This window comes from Chenopodium quinoa, unplaced genomic scaffold (assembly GCF_001683475.1).
Source record: "Chenopodium quinoa cultivar QQ74 unplaced genomic scaffold, ASM168347v1, whole genome shotgun sequence".
Taxonomy (NCBI): Eukaryota; Viridiplantae; Streptophyta; class Magnoliopsida; order Caryophyllales; family Amaranthaceae; genus Chenopodium; species Chenopodium quinoa.
In genome coordinates this window covers 11,560,392-11,578,284 of record NW_018745024.1, presented here as the reverse complement: position 1 = coordinate 11,578,284, position 17,893 = coordinate 11,560,392, and the positions used below count along the sequence as shown (strand labels likewise).

Below are 17,893 nucleotides of genomic sequence, written 5' to 3'. Positions count from 1 at the left end.
TAAAATGGCCCCATCGTTGGATATGGAAATTGGACATCCCACCTAAACTCCAAATTTTCTTATGGCAAATAATGCATAATAGTCTTGGAGTTAGAGACATCCTTTATAAAAGAAAGATTATTCCTTTCAATCATTGCACCTTTTGTTCCGCCTATCCGGAATCTCACGACCACTTATTTCTTACTTGTGATAAGGCCAAAGAAATTTGGAACAACACTTTAACTCAAAACTGGTTTCCTGGTACACTCCCACCCACAGACTTGATAACGACATTATCTATGCTTTGGAAAAACAACTCCGCCCTCCGAAGATTTATTTTCCTTTTATGGAGTATCTGGAAGGAACGAAACTCTATTATTTTCAAGAATGAGATTTTTAGCATCTCTAGAACCTTCCACCGAGCGCAATTTGCGTTTGAAGAGTGGAATTATCGTATTCTCATAGATACCTCTTTAAGCTCGGGGTCTCCAATGCAGAGATCCCAAACCTATCATCTACCTCACCCAAACCACCCAAAACTTAATTGGTTGCATGGGAGGCACCTCCTCTCAATTTTTTCAAACTCAACTTCGACGGTTCGGTAAAAAACAACTCAGCATCAGCAGGAGTCATCATCAGAGATAGTGAAGGTACACCCATTGCAGCACAAGCTTTCAACCTTGGAACCACCAACGTCTTCGTCGCTGAAGCTTTTGGCCTCCACAAGGGAATCATTCTCGCCCTCCAACAAGGAATACAAAATCTTCACATTGAAGGGGACAACCTCCTAGTTGTCAACGCAGTAAACGGTATTTGGTCGACCCCATGGCAAATTGATCACATTATAGAAGATATCAAGATCTTAATTCACAGATTACCCCATTGGGAACTCCGGCATGTCTACAGAGAAGCAAATAGAGCGGCAGATTGGATAGCAAATGTTGGGCATATTGTCCCTGACAATTTGGATATTCCATTTTGTACCTCTTCAGCTTTATACCCTAGTCTCACCTCAGATGCTTTAGGATCGCCCCTCGTGAGGAGGGGGTCCTAATTCTTTCCTTTTTCTTACCTTAAAAAAAAATATATATATATATATATATATATGTATAAAAAAAATTATTTTAAAAATTCAAACAAACCGTGCGTCGCACGAGCTAGTAACACCCTAAAGTTGTAATTAAAAAACATTGAGATAGTACGATGATCAAAGTCGTGGAATCATCATATTATTTCTAGTGATTCAATCTCTCTTATAATAAAAATCCACTTTAACACGTGTTATTAAAACACAACTCTCCTCATTGATTTATTCATTCAGTCTCCTACATCACCACATCCCTCTCCTCCCTCCAAATCCCCCCTTTCTCTCTCCTCCCATAATCTCTCTTTCTCTCTCTTCATTAATTTCATAGGTTAAAAATGTCGGATATTAATGGCACCAATTCAGAGTACCCTTCAACAAGGAGTATCAGCAGTTTAATTTCTGAAGAAGAAGCTATCCTAGTCACCTTAGATCTAGTCTCTGCTGCTAGACGCAACCTCAAGTTCCTCCGTTACGTGGCTGACTCTGATTGGCTTCACCATCCCTCCACTCTCGTCGAAGCCATTCGCAGGTTTTTTCTACTCCTCTCTTGTCTATTGTTGTTGTACGTACGGAGTATAGTAATTGTTGTCGCATTATTTAAGAGTATGTTACTGTTATGAAACCCTGTGAACGAAGAGTATTTCATTTGATCAACATTTATATGGTATACCATACCTCACACATGTGTTAATATTCACTTAAAAATATATCCAAAATTTATGAGGAGAATATTCAACTTTATTCTTTACTGGTATTAGTTAGGTTAATCTGTTGGCCGAAATGAAATCTAAACATTGTAACATGAGTAGTATACACGACAATTAATTCCGGAACAAAATTAGAACTGTACTATATGGGTATAATAATCCATCATAATAATGCCAATGCACTAACACCAAATATAATACGGCCAAGTCTTTATTTGTAAAGACAGATTGTTTATTGTTAGGCATGTTAGCTAGTACAACATTTGTTACACGTATTTTACAATTTACAGTACGTAGTTAATTAAAACTTAAAAGTTAGTAAAATTATGCACCATTGAAGTTAAAAAAAAAAACAAAACAAAAAAAGAAATTGAATCCCCTTTAATTGGGTTTCGTGTCATCTATTGAGCAATTTGATATAAAACATTATCAATAATTCGTGGGCCAATGAATAATTATCAGCTCTTATAATAATAGTTTAGTTAAAAAGACATTGAATTGTATTTGTATATACTAAGATGTTCAGCTTTTGGCTGGATATGTTTGGCCATGATAATGTTATTGATGCATTTAGTGCAATTATTGATTATGTTAAAGTCTTGTGGATATTATTTATGATAATTGAAAGTTACTTGGTCCTATATTGAAGTGTGACTCCCATCAATCACTTTGAAAATGATGTTTTTTCTTTAATATTGTTTCGTGTGTGAACAAAAATTAGTTGATGTTCCAATCACGTCAAATTCAAGATCGTTATAGTGTTAAGTTTTAATCCGTAAAAATTAGTTTTCTTTGATTAAAGTTTCCGGGTGACAAATAGGATTTAAGTTTAGTAAGAATACAAAACTTGGGACATAGTAGTTATGTTGTAACACATAATAATAATAATAATGTAATATTGCCTTAATATCTGGTCTTTACGACTCTCTCTACACTAGAAAAATGTAGTGACATTGTAACCGTTTTTGGTTAGGTATGAGGAGCTGTGGATGCCATTAATATCTGATCTAATGGTTGGGCCGAACCAACGACCACCTATGATTCTCCCTCCGTTTGATATTGAATGGGTTTGGTATTGTCACACTCTTAATCCGGTAACTACATTTCTACATAAATTGGTTTTAACTGGGAAGATTTTGTTTGTACCATCCTACATACTAAAGTGCAAAACGCTACGTATTGGGACAGGTACATTATAGAGATTACTGCTTAACGCGGTTCTCAAAGGTGATAGGTAAGGCCACAATTTTCGATGAGGAGAACGAAGAGTATGCTGTTAATATGTGTAGGGACATATGGACAAAGAGGTACACTAATGAGGCATTTGAGAATGAAATAGAATGTGAAGAGTGTTTGGAAGAAGAGAAAAGAAGTGGTAATGTGGAAATGTTTATGAGTGAAATGAGGAAACAAAAAAGTGTATATGACAAGTTTTTTAAGGAGCCTTATATGGGAGAATTAGTGTACTTAGTTGCAGCAATGAGGAGATACAAGAAATTCTTACAATTGGTGGTAACTCAACAAAATGATGGTGGTGGCGATGGTGATGGTAATGGATGTTCATGCGTTTTGGTCCCCACTGTTGATATCTTGCTCATGTGGCTAACTCATCAGGTTAGTTTCTATGTTTAGGTCCACCATAAGTTGGCACCTTTCAACATTGTTTTTTTTTCTTAAGAATTTTGGTCGAAATTAAATGATATTGATCTTAGAGCTCTCTAGATTTATTTTGTGTAGTAGCTAGGATTAGGATTACCGAATCTTGTAATTGAGGCCCTGCTCTATTGACCTTATATGATTATATCTACTTTAAGATAAGTATGTTTAGGAATAATCAATTTAGATAAGGAAAAACAGGGGCCTACTCAACTCTAACTGACAGCTTAATTAAGTTATAATGAGTTTATATAAGTTCAGTTCAGGAAAATGTAGATTAAATAAGTGAAAATACGTTAATAGTATTCTAACTCCTGAGAATCATAAGATCTAACTAGTAGACAGGTTAATCTGTCCATAGTTAAGTTAAGATTCTTTCAACTGATGAGGCAACATGGTAGATTGGTAGTGCATGATCCTATATTATAATCCTCAATAATTAAGTTTAATGGAATGAGCAATCTTACTAAGATACTAAAAAAACAATTCAAGGATCATTTATATGTGGTTGGATGGTCCTACAAGCTGTGTCACAAAGCCTTACATCAGCTGCACCATCTACTTCAATTTAATTTTCATGTGGTCACACTAGAAAATTGGGTTTGAAATCTGTTGTCATCCATTGCTTTTTAGATTATTAGTAAAAAGACGTCCTATGATATGTAGTTTTTATCTTTCTAAGAACACTGGATGTCTAGCTTGTGAAAGAGGAAACTCCATGAATGAATATGATTACTCGTGTTGTAGAATAGTGCGTCTATCCCAAATATATTGTACTGTCTACCATTCTATTTTGACGTGTCCCATGCTATTGTTCGATATAGCCAATGATAACGATGTCCTCCCTTTTGTTGTACTTAATTTCTTAATATTCAAGCTCAAGTAAAATCAAAGTGAACAATTTTTTTTTTTGGGATAATTGAGTACTTAAATTTCCTTGACTAGTATTGTAAGGATGAGATCAGTATCACAGCCTAGTCAAAGAACAATGAAAAAGATTTGGTAAGTTGGCACGGTGTTGTTGTCTATGACTAGGATTTGCCAATATCATGCATACCGTTCAGCTGCTTTTGATTTGATGGGAGGTTGTGGACTTGTGGGGGTTTAATATTGGATAACTGTTTTTGGGATGTTGTTGAAGAACTCTTTCTAAAGAGTCAATTTGATATATTCAAAAGTCCACCTTTTTTAGCAAAATTGCCTAAACTTGTAGAAATTGCCCTAAAAATGTCTGTGATTTACTATAGTCAAGCTCTCATTTGTCCCAAATATAAAATTTACATGAACTAGAGCTACCCAACGGTATATGCAGCTGACACGAAGCACATGGAAGATGAGCTGCTGCTGAGGGTGTTGGGCCCATGGGATCATTCAGTGAACGAGGAAGACATAGAGGAAACAAAGAAGCTTTGGGAGGCCAGTTTTGATCAGCCATATGAGAAAGCTGGGGGCAGACTAGTCGTTGATTTGCAAGGCGGTATTAATGCTGTCCAAACCTCGGTCTTCTGGGCGGTTTCAGACTCAGATGTTAATATTAAATACAAGTCATTGCACCCAAGATTCTTACTAGAGGTTAGTTGTGTGTTGAAAACTACTTTACCACTAATATACATTCATTATTACTACCAAGGTTTATTTATTAGCAACTTGCTCTAATTAATAATGGTTTATTGTACATCATGAGATCATCGAATCTTATTCATTGTGATTCTATGCATGCTTTGTCGTCATTTTCAACTTCCACAATCATGCTAGTTTTTTATATTGTATAGATTGTTTAACAAAAAGCTTAATGAACTGATCTATTATAGTTTTTGAAGTGGGAAATAAAGTAAGCCGGTTGGCATAGATGGTGGATTGTTGGTCATAGAAGCTCAATTGAGCAGGACAGTTTGGAAGTTAGGTTATCGTCCTAATTAAACATCCTAGTTGCTGATGTCTTCTTGAGATGGTGACCATATTGCCAACTAATTATAGACTAGCTATAGTGAGATGCCTTGACTACATAAATAATCAGTGACGAAGCCAGAAACTTTTGATTAGGAAGCCAAATATAGAGGTCTTATTTAGGGAGAAGTATATTTAGCTTGGCAAAATCACCAGCTTAATTGCTTAGTAACATTTACATAGTACTTGATCTCTGTAGCACACTAAGCTAATATTTTCTTTAATAATAATCCAACACTATATTACATGTACTATTAGACAGCCTATACTAGACACCCCTGGTTTCTCCCCTGTATCATATGCCCAAGATCTTGAAGGCATGTTTACTATTGGAATTAATCAGACGCTTGGTTCTCTTACATTCTACGCTGACTTCTGGTTTAAACTAGTTAGGCGATGTTGAGACAGATTGATTTCTTTGTGATGACTGATTATATATATTGTAACTGTATCATCAAACTTAAAATAACTAAAATGAACTCCAACATTTTACTTCTATTGTGTATGTAAAACTTTGGGCAAGTCTTTACATTAATTACATCTGAAAGTCTTGTGTACTCAGTTTTAAGCCTTGGTGTTAACTTGAATTCTGCTTTTGGAGATCAGGTATGTGTATTTGTTAGGCTGAGATCACATATGGATGCAACACAAGCAGAAAAGACACGCGAGTTCTTGCGCCTAAGAATGTTTAGATGTCACAAAGAACTTAAGTTTGACAAACCCATTTGGAGTTTTGCTCCTGATTCATGGCAAAAAGCATGGCATTTCTATTCCGAGTTTGGAACCAGGGGGATTAGCCTTGAGCTTCGCCATCCAGGGAACCTTTGTTTCACGGGCACTGGTTTGCTGGACAATGTCTCATTTTCGTGGAATGAGTTACTTCGTGCACCTTCTCTTGCATTTGGAAGTGAAGTTGATCAGAAATTAAGGGTTTTCACTTCAATTACTCCTCCTGTTCAAGCACCATACCTGTTGAAATGTGTCCCTGATCGTTCGAGTGATGATTCTGGTGCTATGATCTCTGATGTAATGCTTAAGCTAAATCAGTATCGACCTCAGGAAGGGAGATGGTTGTCTCGGACTGTTTTGGACCATGCAGGAAGAGAATGCTTTGTGGTTCGTATAAGGTGAGTCATCACTTCTCAAAAAAAGTAGCATCTTATTGTTTTGTTTTCAGTCATCATTTTAGCCAATGAGACCATTTATATTAAACATCTCCCATATCATGAGCTGTTTAGCAATCATGTTCATGCACTTATTGTAGAGATCAGATTTGTATATGCGAAAAAACTAGCTAGTCAGGCTCATATTATATACCAACCTCTTCGTTCATAGGAGCATAAAAGGTGTTTAAATTTAGGCAGGATTTCAACCAAGTCTGAGTTAATCCAGTAAACAGACTTAAACTGAGTTCTGCTCAAGTTTATAGTAGGCTGACTGTATAAATGATGGTACAACACGAAAGAGGTCGGTTAAGCCTTATTATTTAAAGCCAGACTAGCCTGTACATATTATAATATGTTCCTGCAAGTATTTGGCACTCTGAATCTCTGACAACATTGTGATCTGCTAAATGAAATTGCACCTCTTGTACAGAATTGGTGGAGGATTTTGGAGAAGAGGGGCTGAATCACCGGAGACAGTGAAATGGGAAGACCGGATTATTGAGATACGCGAAGGTCCTTGGTCTTATGTGGCAGGCTCTGCAATTGGGAAAGCCCCTGGTACGCCCTCTCTGCATCCACGTTTCTTTCAAATGTATTGTTTAAGTTAAAAGCACAATCACTATCTTAAGTCTTAATATTCCAGACTTTGCAAATAAATGCAGATAAAGTGGTAGGAACAGCACAGCCTAAAGAGATATCAGATGGGGTAATTTCTTGGTGCTTCTCAACTGGAGACGAACTGACAGTGCAGTGGGAATCGACATCTTCCTTAGAAACGCTAAGCCTTACTCTTACCCAAAATTCTGACTCTTATGTAAGGCTTGAGGATAATCATCCTAATCTATTCTTGAGCAAATATTGGTCATGACTTCAGTGAATCATCATTGTGATCTCAACCTATTAGCATGTTTTACAGGTTAAGTTATTGAAGGGCCGGAAAATGCAATATGAGGTGAGTAAGGAAGAGAGAAAACTACGTAAAACAGAAGGAGATCAAGTAGAAGATGAAGAAGAAGAAGGGTTTGTGACCGTTGTTAGGTTCTCTGATGAGAACCTGAATGGAAAAGCTACTGCTCTTATGAACTGGAAGCTTTTGGCCTTAGAGCTGTCACCTGAAGAAGACGCTGTTTTCGTGCTGTTACTGTCCCTTGCTATACTCAGAAGTGTTTCAGAGATGAGGAAGGAAGATGTGGGGGGATTGTTGATACGGAGAAGATTGAAGGAGGTCAGGCTAGGGGAGAAAGATTGGGGTTCTGTCATACTTCATCCTTCGTCGTGCTCTACCTCTTCACTTCCATCGCCGCACCTTCAGCCTTGGTATTGGAATGCTAAGGCTGTTTTAGGATATGATCCTGGGGCTGAGCACATTTTGAATCAACCAAACTTTTCTGTGGCTGAAGGTGGTGAAAAATTGTACAAGAGAGGTATTATCTCATAAAAAAAACAAGATTTGATTTTGATTTTCTAACCAATTATTGATTGAGCTTCCGTGGAAAAAAGAGAGGGGATTTATTATGAGCATGGTTGTACAATTTGTACATACGGCTTTGGACTTTGGAGTTGTATAATATGTGAAAAATTGGAAACATTACTAAAACTTGAAAGTCGAATAAAGTTTAAGACGTTAATCGTACCTTTATTAATGTGTGAAACCTTAATTGGTAACCTTATTATGTGTTTTTCGTAGATATATGAATGAATCCACAAAAAACTCTTGGAGAGGAGAATAGTGAATAATGTTGATCTATAGATGTAAACGTGAAGAAGTTTCAAATTCACTGTATTGTGATTAATGATGAAGAAGAGGGGCTTTGTTGTTAGTGTAGCTGTGTAAACATGATGTAGTCTCTAAAAGCGATTATCTTCGAGGAGTAGCTAAGTGTTTTTTCTAAGGTTAGCTTAGCTACGAGGAAGTTGTAATGCATAATAGTCATGCACAACTAATTTTACATAACAAACTTTTTCACCTCTCAATAGTACTACTGTTACTATCCAGTAGTATTACTGACAGGTGTTCAGTATTAATGGCAGCGTGAAAAGTATTTTAGAAAATGTTTAGTCCTGTATTACTTTTTTAACTTTTAGTAGCACTTTCAATTTGTTTTTACTTACAAAATTGCCACTGATATGTACTTTTTTGTGCATAACTGTTATGTCTTTAAACTCCCTCACTTAGCTACTAGTTTGATCGGTCCACAACTGGTGCTTGATCAAGATGTTTTTTCCAGATGTTTTGAATTTATGGTTCAAGGTTCTATTTGAATCTAAGACCTCTCAAACGTTAATGTAAAGCCCAATGACCTTCAATTTCTCCACAATACTCTGGCTCTGCCCATTTGAAGTTGGTTTTCTAATTGATAACGCGATAAGTAATCTAAATTTTCAATTGATTTATCATTTGCTAATCCTTGGCACGCATCCTTGCATATTGTATCAGCGATCACGTTGAGATTGGGTTTATTGGACAAGATAGCCCTAATAAAGAGGTGCAATTGAGCATGTGCTTGGTTTTGCTAAAAAGTCTTTACATGTGACTAATTTGTTTTGTGTTGACAACTTGAAATTATTTAAAGTTGATTGGAAAAATGAATTTATTTTTTTGAATTCAAATTTAGGTTATTAATGTTAATTCTTAGAGTTATATATTTAATATTCTTAGAGTAATACACAAATGCGTTTGGAATCAAAAATTGATTGCCAATTTAATAAAACTAAATTGGAGTACTAGTCTAGACCAAGTCAGTGATAGTAAAATTTAAACTGGCCCAAACTTAACCGTTGGGACTTGGGAGTACTAGATTATCAATTTATATTTTGATGATTAAAATTGCAATTATTTAATTGAATCCCTTAAAACAAAATTAACTAAGATTAGTGGTTGAGAATCTTAAAATGCATGTGAAGGAAGAATTACCGTACAAATCGAAAACAAAACTGTATGTAGATAATAACTGCGTTTAAATTCGACTTATCGTTTGATTAATAATTAATTTGAGTCGGTCCACCAACACTATTTTGAGATAATTTATACTATCTTTAACAAAATAAGCTAAAACAAAGATATATGAAGTACATAGTAATACTAGTGTCAAAAAAAAAAAAAACAATAAAATATTAGCGGGAAGAAGAACTGTCAGTACACTTACACATGCAATGATCTCAGCAAGGTGATAAGCAAAGGAGTGTCGTGATAGGTGAACATGCGAATATGCGTATGCGATTGGAGATGAACTGATAATACTCCCCTAATTAAGGCCTTGCTCTAACACTACAATAATATATATATATATATATGGGAGGGATCCGGTGAGAATAGGTTCATATGTGAGAATTCATACTTATATGAGAACTGATTTAAAATTTAGAACATGTGAGTAAAATTTTAGAACATGTGAGTTAAAATTTAGAACATGCGAGCTAAAATTTAGAACATGTGACTTAAATTAAAATTTTGAACATATGAGTAATAATTTAGAACATTTATGTGAGTAATATGTTTAGAACATCTTATTTAAGAATTAGAACAAGTGATTAAAAATTTATAAAATTTGCTTTATGAAATTTTAAACATATGAGTAAAATTTAGACATCTGATTTAAGATTATAAACATGTGAATAAAAATTTAGAAAGTGTGAGTAAAGAATTTAGAACATACGAGTAAAAAAATAGAACACACGTTTTAAAATTTAAAACATATAAGTTAAAATTTTGGAACAAGTTATTTAAAATTTATGACATCAAACTTAATTAATTTATGGTTTAGAACATGTGAGTACTAAATTAGAATATTTAATTTAATTTAGAACACTTAAAGAAAAGTTTAGAACATCATATTTAAAATTTAGAACATACGAGTAAAAATTTAGAACATAAAGAGTGTTCTCACATAAGAAAAATTCTCACGAGAGCCTTCCCCTATATATATATATATATATATATATATATATGATTAATTATAAAGTAGTTACACAGTAAGATATAGGAGTGTCCCTCCTATCACAGGAAAAGCATAATGAAGATCAAACTTAGGTCACTTTTGGCGAACATCAAACTCGAGCATAGAAGAGACCAAAATATTAACCCGACTTGAACCCAATCTAAAATTAATATTTAAGCTAAGGTTTTTTTAATTAACTTGTTAAAATTATTAAGTTGACCTGACACGAACCATTTATTACATGGGTTGAATTAGGCTTGATTTTTATAAATTTGAATCTAACATGAAATCAATCAAATTATCTAAGTTTTCGAGTTTATATTGGGAAAGAATACTTAAAATTGCTTCAAATGATTTGACAAAACTATACAGTATTTTTAGACTTTATTAACTTGATCAGGACTTGTTTTGTTCATTCATCACCTTTATTTTGCTTATTTCAAGAAAAATAAGTTCTCATAATTAAAGGCTTATAATTTCAAACAAGTTTAAGTTCAAATAAAGTGCAATAATATAGGCTAATAAGGGATACTCAAGTTCAATATTAACTCAAAAAAGTTTGTATAAGATCCAATGAGACCAAATAAGTTCAAATAAGTAAAAACAAATTAGATAAACTTGTTCTTTAATTTGTCGAAAATGATCTTGGTACTTATATACTCAACTCAATTATGTTTTAGATTGAATTGTCAATAACCTCAATTAAATGCTCTAAAATATTTCATTTTTCTTTATTCAAAAGATGCTTGATTCATTAGAAACCCCCAGAAAAAACACACTAGAATCAGTTACACATAAGAGATGAAAGATCAACAAGAAATCTAAATATGACTATCATAGTATTTTAATGATAATACAATAAGATTAGTTCATTTTTTCACATTAATAATCATAAAACATTATAATAGTCATATTTCAATTGACCACTATAAAATTTTCAAAAAAAATGAGGAGCTAGTAGAGTTGTAATTGTTTTATTTTCTTGGACGTACCAAATACCAATTTGATACTACTGGGCTGGGCGTCATATCATCAACATGGTGGTGTGATGTGTAATACTAGACGCAATTCTTCTTGTTTTTGTTGTTCAGTAGTAGTTTTAGTGCATTAGTGTTATGATATTCCATAGATTCTATGTTAAATTACTCTCCTTAATAGCATATTCGCCAAATTTATGTAAAATAAAATCCACAATTAGGGTGAGCTAGTTCAGTTTTATGGTCTTGTTTGATCATTTTTATAATTATAGGATGTCAACACTATGTGGATACGATCATTCCAAATAGAATAAATGCAAAGGAAATATTGAAAATAATTTAATCCATAATTTAAACTACAAATGAATAATTAATGCTAGTCATGTAGTGGTGGTGGAAAGAATGGTGTTTATAAATGAAATTTTGGGTGGAAACTGGTGAAGGTTAAGTGTAGCAAGTAGAAGTAAAGCATAAGAAATTAAAATTAAGACTTAATACCAATAATAATTTCAGTTAATAATTTTTAATTAAAGACAAGTGTATGTATGTGAAGGTGGAGCATATGGTAGCATGTGTGATGTGTTACTGTTAGCCGGAGTTTCTAGGGAAGAATGAAGAGCATATGCGCGTATCTAAATACATTCAAAATTAATTTCCTACGTAAGTCATTTTCATTCACGCAGATAGGTACGGTTTCGAACACGTTACTGGGCCCCACATGCTAGCTGCAACTTTCGTCCAAATGCCGTACGAAACTTGCATCAGTTTCGTTTCATACTCCGCGAGTTTCTATCTATTACGTAAAAACGGTCTTACTTGAGTTCTTAATGTCAAGAATGTGAATCCTTGGTTTGTATTAAGTGTAATCACAGTATTTATACAACCTAAAGTAAGGGCTTAACATAGCCCGTTAACAACTAAATAACATAACCCGTTAACAACTAAATACAATATATACGGGCCTAGCTTAACACCCCCCCTCAAGTTGGAGCATGCAAATCACAATTGCCCAACTTGCCAACTAAATACAAAAATTGTTGCTTGCTTAATGCCTTAGTAAAGATGTCCGCTAATTGATCCGTGGTCTTCACATAAGATGGTCTAATAATCCCTTCCTAAATTGCATCCCGAACATAATGACAATCAACCTCAATATGCTTCGTACGTTCATGAAAGACCGGATTCTGCGCAATATACAACGCCGACTGACTATCACAAAATAAACTCATCGCTTGCGGATGCGAATCTCCTAAACTGTCAAGAAGACCCTTCAACCACTTCAACTCATCAGTGGCCTTAGACATCGTACGGTACTCAGATTCTGCAGAAGATTTAGCAACAGTATCCTGCTTCTTAGTCTTCCATGAAATAGGAGAATTTCCAAGAAACACCAAATAACCTGTAATCGATCGTCTCGTAAGAGGACAACTAGCCCAATCCGCGTCACACCAACCTGTCAATTGTAAGTCACAATCTGATCTCAAAAGAATACCCTGACCCGGACAACCCTTCAAATAGCGTACTGCACGAAGAGCTGCCTCCCAATGATCTTGACGAGGTTGATGCAAAAATTGAGACAATATATGAACTGTGTATGCCAAATCAGGTCTAGTGAAAGACAAATAAATCAAACGACCCACAAGACGCCGATACATTTCGGGGTCTGCAATAGGAGGTGCCTCTGATTTTGCCAGAGTGTGGTTTTGCTCGATAGGAGTACCTGCCGGGCGTGCCCCTAATAAACCAGACTCTGCAATAATATCAAGAGTATATTTCCGTTGGCACAAAAATATGCCTTCCGGACTGCGAGCAACCTCAATACCAAGAAAGTATTTCAACACACCCAAATCTTTCATATGAAAAAAATCACTCAAATACGCCTTAGAATCATAAATCACAGACGTAGAGTTGCCAGAAATCAATAAGTCATCAACATACACCAGAACACTGAGATGGACATTCCCTTGATTTAGAGTAAACAGAGAATAATCAGAATATGACTTTTTAAAGTCATACCTTTTGAGGGATCCTGCAAGTTTGGCAAACCAGCAGCGGGGTGCCTGACGTAGACCATAAAGCGATTTCTGAAGTCGAAAAACCATACCCGGTTTGCTACCATGAAACCCAGGAGGTGGCTTCATATATACCTCCTCATCAAGATCACCATGAAGAAAGGCGTTATGAACATCCATTTGATGCAATTCCCAATTTTTCGCAGCCGCAACCGCTAAGAAAGTCCGAACTGTAACCATTTTAGCCACAGGAGCGAACGTCTCATTGTAATCAATGCCCTCAACTTGATGGTTGCCAAAAATGACCAGCCGAGCCTTTAATCGTTCAACTGTACCATCAGAATTGTACTTGATTTTATAGACCCATCTGCAACCGAGAGCCTTCTTTCCCGGAGGTAAATGTGCCATCACCCAAGTCTGATTGTCTTCCAATGCAGCAATTTCCTTCTGCATTGCTTCTCTCCACCCTGCATCTATCATAGCCTCTTTAAAGTTACGAGGTTCAGTTCCTGCTAACACAGCTGCAAGAAATGTACGGTGTCGCAAGGAAAAATTTTCACAATTAACAAAATGTGCTATAGGATAGGGAGTACCTGAGGAGCATGGAGGAGGTGAACTAGGAGGACTCGTTGCTTGTACAGTATGTGCGACATAATTTTTGTGCCAATCCGGTGGATGTCGTTCTCGAGCGCCACGCCCAAGAGCACCTTCAGTGATGTCCAAGACCGTGGCAGCAGCCTCGGTGGAGCTGGCAGCAACCTCGGTGGAGCTGGCAGCAGTTACGATGGAGCTGGCAGCAACATCAAAAGCTGCAGTAGCGCTGCCAGCACCTGCTGCAGTGTGAGTGGCAGTAGACGCCACGGCCTGGTCGTGGTCCCTGCTGCCAGCCACGGCCTAGTCGTGGTGTGGGCTGCCATGCTCATCCAAAGAGGTGTCCTGTCCCATGGCATCCGCACCCCCTTGAGCTATCTCACTCACCTCCAAAATTGCCTCCAAGTCATCCAAAAAATCAATATCGACCCCCACGTTTTCCACATCCATATTATGCATGTCTACATTATTGTCGGAGCCAACAACCAAGTGCTTATCACTAGCAAAAGGGAAATCATTCTCATAAATTTTCACATCACGAGACAAAAATCTCACCCGTCTCAAGGTCATACAATTTCCATCCCTTTTTACCGTGAGGGTAGCCTAGAAAAACACACTTTCGACTTCTAGGTGCAAATTTATCTCCCTTGGATTTTTGGTTATGGGCAAAACAAAGAGAGCCAAAAACACGCAACTCATCAAAGCTAGGCTCTTTATCAAATAAAATTTCATATGGTGTTTTGTTTTGTAGTAAACGAGAGGGTGTGCGATTAATCAAATATACCGCCCCAAGAACACACTCACCCCAAAAACCAATAGGTAAATTCCCTTGAAACATCAAAGCACGAGCCACATTTAATATATGTTGATGTTTTCTTTCAACACGGCCATTTTGTTGAGGTGTCCCAACACATGAAGTTTGAAAAATAATGCCATGTTCATTGAAATACGGAAGCATGCAATTGAATTCAGTTCCATTATCACTCCTCACCAATTTGACAGTCGTTCCAAATTGACGCTCAATCATAGCAAAAAAGATAAAAATGCGGAATGAACTTCAGTTTTGGAATTCAACAAATAAACCCAAACACCTCTTGAAAAATCATCAACTAATGTCAAAAAATAATGTGCACCACAAGTAGAAGGAGTTTTATACGACCCCCACAAATCACAATGAATTAATTCAAAAATTCGACTGGCCTTGCTATCACTATTAGGAAAACTATCCCTAGACTGTTTAGCTTGAGGACACACATCACAAGCTTTATTCAAATTTTTCATAGTAGTACTATTACTAACAGCAGGAACTAACTTGACAACTCTGTCTGACGGATGCCCAAGTCGCCGATGCCACAACTCAAACACTGATAACCCCGGAACTTGCACCGCACATACTGTTGGAATTTTCCGAAAGTAATAGAGTCCGTCCTTCCGTTCACCGGCTCCAATCAGGCTCCCCGAATGTTGGTCCTGTATAGCACATAAAGAATTAGTGAAACGAACAAAACATTGAGAGTCATCAATCATTTTTGACACCGATATTAAATTGCATTTTAATTTTGGAACAAATAAAACATGCTCCAATATTAAATCGTTGCTCAACCAAACCCGACCCTCTTTCAAGGCCACGGCTTGATCTCCATTAGGCAAACCCACAGGACATGCGAAAATTGAACACACATCCAACAAGCAAGACTCATCCCCGGTTACATGGTGAGAAGCCCCCGTATCTATAATCCAAGAACCCGGCACACACTCACCTTGCATACGCTCTTGTTGATTGTGAACCATATTTAGCAAAACCTGAACATCAGCAGGCTTAAGATCGGCCAAGGACACATCGACAGCAGCTTGAGGACCTCCTATGATGGCGTTAGCACGAGCAGCAGGGGCAGCAGGGGTGTGCTTCGGTGCAGAGGCAGGGGCAGCAGCAGCCTGGTGCTTCGGTGCAGAGGCAGGGGCAGCAGCAGCTCTGTCTCGCCCTTTGCCTTTCCCTTTGAGCTCGAACCACCATTCGGGGTACCCATGGAGGTCAAAACACCCTTCAACATCATGGCCCGATTTTTTACAGTGAGTGCAAAACAACTTAAAACGATCTTGACGATCAAAATTTCCTTTCCCACGCATCGAAGGCACAACAAACACATGAGCCTCCTTCGACTTCTCGGCTTTCCCTTTTGCAATGCCACGAGATTCCTCCTCTTGAAGGAAAGCTTGGTAAGCACGATTCAAATCAGCAGGGGGTTGTTGAGAAAGCAAGTTTGTTCTCACCATCGCATATAAGTCATCGTCAATACCAATTAAAAATTGGTGCAAAATTTCCTCATCTCGATCCTTAGCAAACTTCCCAGCCACATCACACGTGCAAAGGCCACACTCGCAGCCATGGAGGGGCTTGAGTCGCGTGAGTTCATCAAATAGCCCCATCAATTTTGTGTAGTAGGCTTCAACAGTCATGCCCTTTTGCTGTTTGCAATCGGTGATGCTAGTCCGCAATTGTTGCAAACGAGGGCCATTCGAAACACAATATCGGGCCTCTAAATAATCCCAAAGTCGTTTCACCTCCTCAAAGTAAGGAATCGATGCCGCAACCTTGGAGTCCATAGACCGCAATAACCAGGAAACTAGCATCGAATTTACCGTCTCCCAAACAAGCAGCTTCTTCTTCTCTGTCGGTTTGGTGATGGTTCCATCAACAAACACAAATTTCCTTCTTGATCGAAGAGATAGTGTTATCGCCCTCGACCATGCCAAGTAGTTATCGCCTGTGAGGATTACGTGAGTAATCAAATTACCCGGTTGATCACCGGAGCCAAGGTAAAATGGAGAAGCAGGATCGATCTTTCCTTCCTCCATTGTTGATGATTAATCGGAAATTTTTTTTCTGAATTTTTATGTTTTTAGGGTTTTTAGCTCTGATACCATGTCAAGAATGTGAATCCTTGGTTTGTATTCAGTGTAATCACGGTATTTATACAACCTAAAGTAAGGGCTTAACATAGCCCGTTAACAACTAAATAACATAGCCCGTTAACAACTAAATACAATATATACGGGCCTAGCTTAACACTTAACCTAAGATTCTCCTAAGATTCTGTTCTCTTCAGATTATTTTTTGTTCGGTTTAACCCTTAATTTCCTTTTCACATAAAATATTCAGTTCAGTTCAGTCAATCAGAACAGGCCCTAAGCTTCTTTATTTGTTTCTTCTGTCAAACATAGGAAATAGGGTACTCATCCTTGTCTTTGTAAGATTGTCCTATTGAAGTTTCGTTATTGAGTGGAGTTGATAAAAAAAAAATAAATTAGTTTGCTATATGGAAGTTTTTTAATTGAGTTTAGTTGATGAAAAAGAAAATTTAAATGACTAAACTAATGAGTATGTGTCACTCTGTATAGTACATACTTATACATTATAAACATACTTTGAGGATCCAATTAACAGGCAAACACTACTTAAGCATTTCATATTTAAAAACACTTAACTAAAGCATTTTTATCTCTGTAATTACATGCCCACAAAATAATTTAATGATTGTTATCTACATTACTTGGATTAAGCAAGTATTGTGTTAAGCAAACCCTAAAAGATACAAGTAACCGACCATTAATAATTAATTGAAAGGTTGATAGTTCCTATATCGTATACAAGCAATCAAATAAGCAATACAGCTACTATGATGAGTTTTGCCCAGTAGAACTATTATTTATATATGTTGAAGAAATGCTATGCTAGTAATCTGTAGTACGTACTATTTTTAGCGGTGATAGTACTTCTCCGTAAACACTAATTTTATATTCTCTTTTACAAGGGAGTATTGATCTCTTAGAAT

General features: G+C 36.6%; 2 protein-coding genes across 2 annotated transcripts; one reads left to right on the top strand and one right to left on the bottom strand.

Annotated features, from left to right (window-relative positions):
• The first annotated feature begins 1,212 nt into the window (after positions 1-1,212).
• Positions 1,213-8,269, top strand: LOC110708711 (glycine-rich domain-containing protein 1-like). The gene is made up of 8 exons (XM_021886911.1): positions 1,213-1,595; positions 2,747-2,867; positions 2,962-3,387; positions 4,720-5,001; positions 5,983-6,503; positions 6,973-7,100; positions 7,205-7,356; positions 7,459-8,269. The coding sequence occupies exons 1-8, from the start codon at positions 1,402-1,404 to the stop codon at positions 7,978-7,980; spliced, it is 2,346 nt and encodes a 781-aa protein (XP_021742603.1). The 5' UTR covers positions 1,213-1,401; the 3' UTR covers positions 7,981-8,269.
• A 6,814-nt stretch (positions 8,270-15,083) lies between these two features.
• LOC110708952 lies at positions 15,084-16,916 on the bottom strand. The gene has a single exon (XM_021887180.1). The coding sequence runs from the start codon at positions 16,914-16,916 to the stop codon at positions 15,084-15,086; it is 1,833 nt and encodes a 610-aa protein (XP_021742872.1).
• Between the last annotated feature and the right edge of the window lie 977 nt (positions 16,917-17,893).